At 48.5% G+C, this 8,259-nt stretch overlaps 1 protein-coding gene across 1 annotated transcript in view; it reads left to right on the top strand.

Annotated features, from left to right (window-relative positions):
* The first annotated feature begins 2,613 nt into the window (after positions 1-2,613).
* St8sia1 (ST8 alpha-N-acetyl-neuraminide alpha-2,8-sialyltransferase 1) overlaps positions 2,614-8,259 on the top strand; it is a 26,486-nt gene continuing 20,840 nt past the window's right edge. Inside the window, exons 1-3 of the mRNA XM_013025065.1 lie at positions 2,614-2,738; positions 3,403-3,551; positions 6,740-6,750. Of these exons, the coding sequence (XP_012880519.1) occupies positions 2,614-2,738; positions 3,403-3,551; positions 6,740-6,750 (285 nt within the window). The remainder of the gene's footprint in view (positions 2,739-3,402; positions 3,552-6,739; positions 6,751-8,259) is intronic.

The raw sequence follows: 8,259 nt of genomic DNA, 5'->3' as shown, positions 1-8,259 counted from the left end.
GAAGTACAAAAATAAATAAAAGATAAAGGAACCTGAACAATGGAGTTCAGTAACCAGTGGAAGCAATCATCAGGGATCAGGATAGAATCAACTAGAAGCAATAGGCAGAGAGAAAAGTAGGATGGACTGATCCATCCATCCATCTATCTATCCATCCATCCATCCATCCATCCATCTATCCATCCATCCATCCATCCATCTATCCATCCATCTATCCATCCATCCATCCATCCATCCATCCATCTATCCATCCATCCATCCATCCATCCATCCATCCATCCATCCATCTATCCATCCATCCATCCATCCATCTATCTATCCATCCATCCATCCATCCATCCATCCATCTATCCATCCATCCATCCATCCATCTATCTATCCATCCATCCATCCATCCATCCATCCATCTATCTATCTATCCATCCATCCATCTATCTATCTATCCATCCATCCATCCTAGTTCTGGGGTTTGAACTCTGGGCCTAGGCTCTGTCCCTATGCTTTGTAGCTCAAGGCTGGTGCTCTACCGCTTGAGCCACAGCTCCACTTCCAGCTTTTTGGTGGTTCCTTGGAGATCAGAGTTTCACGGACTTTCCTGCCCAGGCTGGCTTTGAACCCCGATCCTCAGATCTCAGCCTCCTGAGTAGCCGGGATGACAGGCGGGAGCCGCCGGCGTGGCTCAGTTGTTAAGGGTTAACCGTCGCTGTCTTCGAAAGGCAGTGGTGACCAATACCCCTATCTTTCTCCGTTGTCCGTGTTATTCACGCGTCAGCATTGGCTGTTTTGGACGAAATGCATCGTGCGTCTGCTTTTCAGTCTCTGATGATCTCATTCACAAATTAGAAGGAAAAGAAGAAACCTAAGCAGCTGGGTTTTATCTCTGCCGTCCCTTCGCCTTGCCCATTTGTCCTTCCTTCCTTCCTTCACTGTCACACGAGTTACTCCGTCTGTACTCAAAAATATCTTCTTCCTTTCTCAACGCACCTCAGCATGTGTTTGTGTTTCGGAGCCTACGCCTCTGCTTGACTGCTAACTGTTGGCTCTTCAAGATGGTATTTTTTCCTGCCACGAAGGGAGAATCACAAAATTATTTGAGAATTAAACCTCGGGCCGCCGGGCCAGCTACTCAGGAGGCGGCGATCCGGAGGATCGCGATTCAAAGCCAGCCTGGGCAGGAACATCTGTGAGATTCTGATCTCCAGTGAACCACCAGAACACTGGACGTGGAGCCGTGGCTCAAGTAGTAGAGCGCCAGCCTTGAGCAGCAAAGGCTCAGGGACAGCTCTCAGGTCCTGAGTTCAAGTCCCATTACTGGTACAGAACAAAAACTAGCAAATTAAGGAGGGAGGAGGGGGAGGGGGCGCGTTTGCCTGTGTTTGCCGCTGTGGATGTGTAGACTTTGCGTTGGCACAGGATGGCTTTTAGGCGATGCGCAAAGCTAACTTGCACACACTTCCACCGCACCTAGAGGAACCCGATAAAGATGAGCGCTCAGGAGAAGTTTCGGCTCACACATCCCTTTGTCTCTTGCAAAGATTGATTTCCTGGGATTGGTAGAATACCCAGCCAATGAGCAAACAGCTCAGGTGCCCGAGTTCGAATCCCTGTCCCTCCGCAACCACAACAGCAGAGGAGAGAGGAAATAACCGATCAGATCATTGCTTCCTTTTAACTGGCAGATGGGCGGGAACAGGATGACAGTGACATAAACGTCACTGAAATGTCACTGGCCACGTGACACGCTGCTCCGGGAGTAAAGAGAAATCCAGGAGTTTGGGGACACGCAGGAGGTCGGAGGTCGGAGGCTGTGGGGGAAGGAGGGGGTGGGGGGAGGACGGGCCATGGCGCAAACCCGAACTTCTCTTTTTAACTTTTAATGTATTTATTTATCTTGACGTATAGTTCATGCATTTATTTACTTCGATATTTGTTTCTATTTATTCACATAGTTAATATATAGTTTTAACTTTTAATATGTTTCTATTTTCTTTCTTCGGACAAAGCGCACCGGATGGTACTCAAGCAGTTATAAATGAATTAACAGAATTATAACTATGGAGAAGGCAAATAGTACAATTTTTTTTTCTTTTGTGTGGGTCCTGGGTCTTGAACTCAGGGCCTGGGCGCTGTCCCTCAGCTCAAGGCTGGTACTCTACCACTTGAGCCACAGTGCCACCTCTGGTTTTCTAGTGGTTTGTTAGAGATCAGAGTCTCACGGACTCTCCTGCCCGGGCTGGCCTTGAACCGTGATCCTCCGATCTCAGCCTCCTGAGTAGCTGGGACGACAGGCGGGAGCCACCGGCGCCCGGCTCATAGTACAATGCTTGAGGAAGACTTAGGTCAAAGCCCAATAAAAAGAGTGCTAGGAACCGGGTCGGGAGGAGAAGGCTGGAAGGATGGACAGGGGACATGAGTGGAAAGCAGGCTAGCATGCATGGAGATGCACCGTGTGTGTGTGTGTGTGTGTGTGTGTGTGTGTGTGATACGCACCGTGGAATAGAGTCATCATGTCCTGGGGAAATGCACGGACAAATGCTCCGCCGTGGTCCTGTGTCTAGGGGACACTGGAGCTGGGCTCGGTCCCCCACACGCAGCTCCCAGACAGCATCCAACATGGCGCACCATGATTGCCTGAGCAATCATGGCCCGAGCACTGCTGGTTCCGAGCAGCCGCGCGGGGGCTCCTCCAGCTGGCCCAGGTCCTCTCCAGCTGCATTTCCCCAGCCGGGCTTCAAAGGGTTGGTCTGTAGTCTCGTCCAATGTCCCTTCCTTGGGGGTTACCCTGCTCTGTCCTGAGCTCATGGAAATTTCTGGTCTCACCCATCCGAGAGTGAGTCAGGAGACAGCTGAGTCTCGGCTCACTCTCTCATAGGCTCGACCTGGATCTGGATGGTCAGATCTGTCCAGAAATAAACAAATAGATCTGGGATCGTAATATTTATCTATCTATTTGCCTCTTGAGATTTCAGCTGCAGCCGGGAGCAGATCAGTTGTGGGACTTGAACTCAGGGCCTGGGCGCCGTCCCTGAGCTCTTCAGCTCAAGGCTGGCGCTCTACCCCTTGAGCCACAGCGCCACTGCTGGTTTTCTGGTGGTTCGTGGGAGATCAGAGGCTCACGGACTTACCTCCCGGGGCTGGCTTTGAACCTCGATCGTCAGATCTCAGCCTCCCGAGTAGCTGGGATGACAGGCAGGTGCCACGGGCCCCTGGCCTCCCGGGTTCCATTTATGCCTAGGAAATAGTCCTGGTCTGTGGCCGGCTGGCAGTGAACGAATAGCCATCACCGTGGAGATGTGTGTGTGTGTGTGAGTGTGTGTCTGTGTGTGTGCATGTGTGAGGAGGAGGAGGCGTTAAGCGAGTGCGTCTCCAGTCACCTGCGTCCCCCCCCACGTCTCCCCCCAGGAAGCAGATTGAGGAGTGCTGCGACCCCGCGCACCTGTTCGCCATGACCAAACTCAACTCGCCCATGGGCACCAGCATGTGGTACGACGGCGAGCTGCTCCACTCCTTCACCATCGACAGCGCCACCTTCGCCCTCTTCCCCCAGGTCAGTGCCCCCCCCCGCCATCTCTGCCCATTCCAGACACCCGCAGGCCTTCCTCCCATCGCGTCCTCCACAGAATGGGAAATGGCCAGATACACACACAGACACACACCGCTGAACACACACAGTCATACACACTCAGACACACACCGCTGAACACACACAGTCATACACACACAGACACACACCGCTGAACACACACAGTCATACACACAGAGTCCCAAACGGTGCAAGGTGTGAAATATATAACCACACAATTGTAAACGCATGCAATACACATACACGAGATCATAAATATATATCCAACGTATAAACATAGACGGTTCTAAATAAACTATGTAAATATTTAACCGTAAGTATTATATAATTATAAATATTTAATTATATAAAATATACAAATATAGAATTATACACATATAAAATATGTATGATTATAAAATATATAGAACATACAAATAGATAAGATTATAAATCCATTCAATATATAAATATATAAATTTCTAAATATAGGAAATATACAAATATGTAATTATAAGCATATATAAAATATACAAATACATAATTATAAATATGTAAAATATATGATTCTAAGTATATAAAAGATACAAACATTAGATTATAAGTATATATGTAATATATAAATGTATATGATTCTAAATATATAAAATATATAAACATATAAGTATGTATAAAATAGACAAATATCCAATTATAAACATGAAATATGTATGATTCTAAATATATAAAATATACAAATATGTAAGATTCTAAATAGATCTAGATGATTCAAAATCTATATAAATATATAATCACATAATTATAAATATAGATAACATATACAAACATAAACTTATAAGTACATATGAAATATACAACTACATGGTTATCACTATATGTAAAATATATAAGTATATAGAATTATAAGCACCCATAAAATACACACATGCGTGTTTGCACCTATCTTATTTCTAGCTCTATGTTTTTTTTTGTCCTTGGGCCTGGTCACTGTTTCCGGGGGGGGTCTCCCGCCGTTTTGGAGGGGGGAGGTGGGGAGGTCGGGGGAAGGAGGGGAGCAATCCGGGCATGGCAGGTCTCTCGGTTAGAGCTTCACGTGGCTTGGGAGTAAATGGAAGCGGGTGGGGGGGGTGATGTTGGTGTCGGGAGGGTTGGGGGTTCTGGAATGTTCTGGAACGTTCTGGGAATCCACCCTCCTAGGAGCTCTGGGAGGTTTACCGTGTGAGATGCTTGCTGTGAAAAGAGAGAGCCGGTGGGGATGGAGAGGAAGAATGTTCAGTTTGACCATGTCTGAAGCGGTGGAGGTCCAGCTTTGCTCACTCTTTTTTCTTCTTCGTTTCCTGACCACTCATATAAAAAATGTTTTATTCAACTATATTTAAGCTGCGAGAGGAAGAGGGAGGGAAAAATGAACCTTCGGCTGGGCGCCCTAAGCTCACGCCTGTACCCTTGGCTACTCCGGAGGCTGAGGTCTGAGGATTGTGGCTGGAGGCCAGCCTGGGTAGGAAAGTCCATGAGACTCTTAGCGCCATTGACCCACCAGAACACCGGCAGTGGAGTTGTGGTTCAAGCTGTAGAGCGCCAGCCTTGAGCAAAAAGAGCCCAGGGACAGCGCCCAGGCCCCGAGTTCAAGGCCCACAACTGACAAAAGAAACAAATAAAAATAAATAAGTAGCTAACAAATCCTTAAAGGAGAAATCCTATAAATTTTTTTTTTTTTTGGTCCGGTCCTGGGGCTTGAACTCTGGGCCTGGGCGCTGTCCCTCAGCTCTTCAGCTCAAGGCTGGCGCTTTACCACTTGAGCCACAGCGCCACTTCCTGTTTTTTCTGCTTATGTGGTACTGAGGAATTGAACCCAGGGCCTCATGCATGCGAGGCGAGCGCTCTCCCACTGAGCCACCTGCCCAGCCCCCGATGATGATGATGTTTTCGCAAAGAGGCGTCCAGGCTGTCAGAGGGGAGAAACTCACCTTTCACACCCGGGTTGTGAGTTCTTGCGGGAATACGTCCACGTTATCCGCCCCGGTGGCTCGCAGGACTCTGGGACTCTGGCGTCTGCCCTTGGCCTTTGCCTGGCGGTGTGTGAGATCGCAGAGCGACCCTGGCCCCCGGGCAGCCTGGCGCTTCTGACTGGCAAGCCAGGAAGGATCGTCACCACGTTTCACATTTCCTGACGCTTTAGCAGCAGCGTTGAAATGTGATTGCAGGGATAAAAGCGCTTGGCAAACCATTTTCTTACTCTTACTATCTGCCCTAGCAGCCACGGGCCAGGCTATTTCCTTGGCATTTTTAATTGACGTGAGAAAGGAAAAACCACCACAGGAGCAGAAAGGTAAAAATCAATTCCCGAGGACCATAAAATAATAATAATAAAAATCAATCTGTGCAATCTGGCATTGAGAGAAATGCAATCTAGACTGGCCAATGAATTGTACTTTGTCATCATTGGATCTCGACCATCGTTCTGAGAACTGGAAATTCACTGCGAAATAAATACTGAGTTTGCAGTTCAGTAAGCGCTTGGCTCTTTGCGCTATAGATGCACACGCATTATTCTTCACAGTGTTTTATCAGAGCTGGTCGCCTGTCGTCCCAGCCACTCAGGAGGCTGAGATCTGAGGATCACGGGTTCAAAGCCAGCCCTGGCAGGAAAGTCCATGAGACTCTGATCTCCCATGAACCACCAGAAAACTGGAAGTGGTGCTGTGGCTCAGGTGGTAGAACACCAGCCTTGAGCTGAAGAGCTAAGGGACAGCGCCCAGGCCCTGAGTTCAAGCCCCAGCACTTCCAAAAAAATAAATAAATAAAAGCTCTATGACTGAGAAGATGTGATATTGGCTGTGTTTTAAGAGAAAAACCAACAAAATGATCCTACTGGAGAAATACAGTGGACTTGTCCATGGGCAGTTTCTGAAAATCAGCCCAGAGATTCTTTGGGGTCAGCCTGCGACAGAATTCAAAGCAAGTGCTTTCCCGAGAATGCACAAGCGTGCTACTGTGCAGAACAAAATGAGAAAGAAAAACAAAGAAGGCTTTGTCCGGCCAGCAGTCTGGAAAGAGTTTTCTCAGTCCTTCACAAGTGTGTGAAAATGTGTTTCAAGACCAGTTGAAAAGCCTGGGCTTTCGGCTTGCGGGAAACAATGGCCAAGAACGCAGGACCCCGGTGACCCCGAGTCACAGCGCCTGCGCAGGTCCGCAGGGAATTATACCTTCTTTTTCAAGATGCTACAATTCTTTTTGTTTTCTGTTTGTCAGTCGTGGGGCTTGAACTCGGGGCCTGGGCGCTGTCCCTCAGCTCTTCAGCTCAAGGCTGGCGCTCTACCACTTGAGCCACAGTGCCACTTCTGGCATTTTTTGCTTATGTGGTGCTGAGGACTCGAACCCAGGGCCCTCATGCATGCAAGGCAAGCGCTCTACCACTGAGCCACCTGCCCAGCCCCACTAATAGTGATTTCTGAGAACCATCTTGATAATTTCATAATCACAACCTTATTTCCTTCTCTTAATAAGGTGTGTGTTTGTGGGTGTGTTTATCTGGGGGCAATACTGGGACTTGAACTCTCAACCTTATTCTTTCATTGGCTCACTCATTCAGTTGGTCCTCTACCGCGGGAGCCACAACTCTTAGAAGTGCTTTTTGGACTGGTTGGTTTGCAGACACAGTCTCCTGGACTTTTCTAAGGTTGCTTTGCTCTTGATCCTCCAGATCTTAGCCCCTTGAGTAGCCGGGATTCCAGGCATGAGCTCCTGGCGCTTCTAGCTTTCAGAGCTCATTGCATGTCACATTATTATTATTATTATTTTATCATTATCATTTTGTGCTGGTCCTGGGCTTGGAGCTCAGGGCCTGGGTACTGTCCCTGAGCTTTTAATGAACAGAGCTAGCACTCTACCCCTTGAGCCACACAGCACCCCTTCTGTTTGTGTGTGTGTGTGTGTGTGTGTGTGTGTGTGTGTGTTTAATTGGAGATAAGATTCTCCCCGGACTTTTCCTGTCCCCAGGCTGGCTTCAAACCTCGATCCTCCGATCTCAGCCTCCTGAGTAGCTGGGATGACAGGCGGGAGCCACCGGTCCCCGCCTCAGGATCACTAGTTTTGTGTGCATGACTGGAACTTGCTAGAACACCGCCGGGGAGGGTTTGTTTGGCTTCTTTCCCACGCAGCGGTGCTCAGGAGGAAGTTGGCCAGGGCCAGGGCGCGTGCACGCTGGAGTCATCTGGAGTGTTCGGGAGAAAACCATCTTGACCTCCAGACAAACACAAGTCCTCCTGTCCCGCAGGGCTCTGGCTGGTTTGTATTTTTTCCCTCTCCCCCCGGGGTGGCTCTGTGGAGTTAGGAGCCAGAAGGGCTTTTAGCCGCGACCAGACGAGCCAGCAAAGAGATACTGTCCATGAGCTTCTAGCTGGAAAGAGAGAAAAAAAGGAAACTCCTGCATCTGTGGAGAGGAAGATGCAAAAGCAGCCTCCCCTAGAGGGAGACAGACAGACAGACAGACAGAGACACAGAGAAACAAAGACAGAGACAGACAGAGACACAGAGAGACAGAGACACACAGACAGAGAAACAAAGACAGAGACAAAGACAGACAGACAGACAGAGACACAGAGACAGACAGAGAAACAAAGACAGAGACACACAGACACAGACAGAAACAAAGACAAAGACAGACAGACAGGGACACAGAGAAACAAAGACAGAGT

The sequence above is a fragment of the Dipodomys ordii genome, unplaced genomic scaffold (assembly GCF_000151885.1).
Source record: "Dipodomys ordii isolate 6190 unplaced genomic scaffold, Dord_2.0 Scaffold81, whole genome shotgun sequence".
In the NCBI taxonomy this organism is placed as follows: Eukaryota; Metazoa; Chordata; class Mammalia; order Rodentia; family Heteromyidae; genus Dipodomys; species Dipodomys ordii.
Note: the sequence above shows the minus strand (reverse complement) of the source record. Positions and strands in the feature narration are given on the sequence as shown.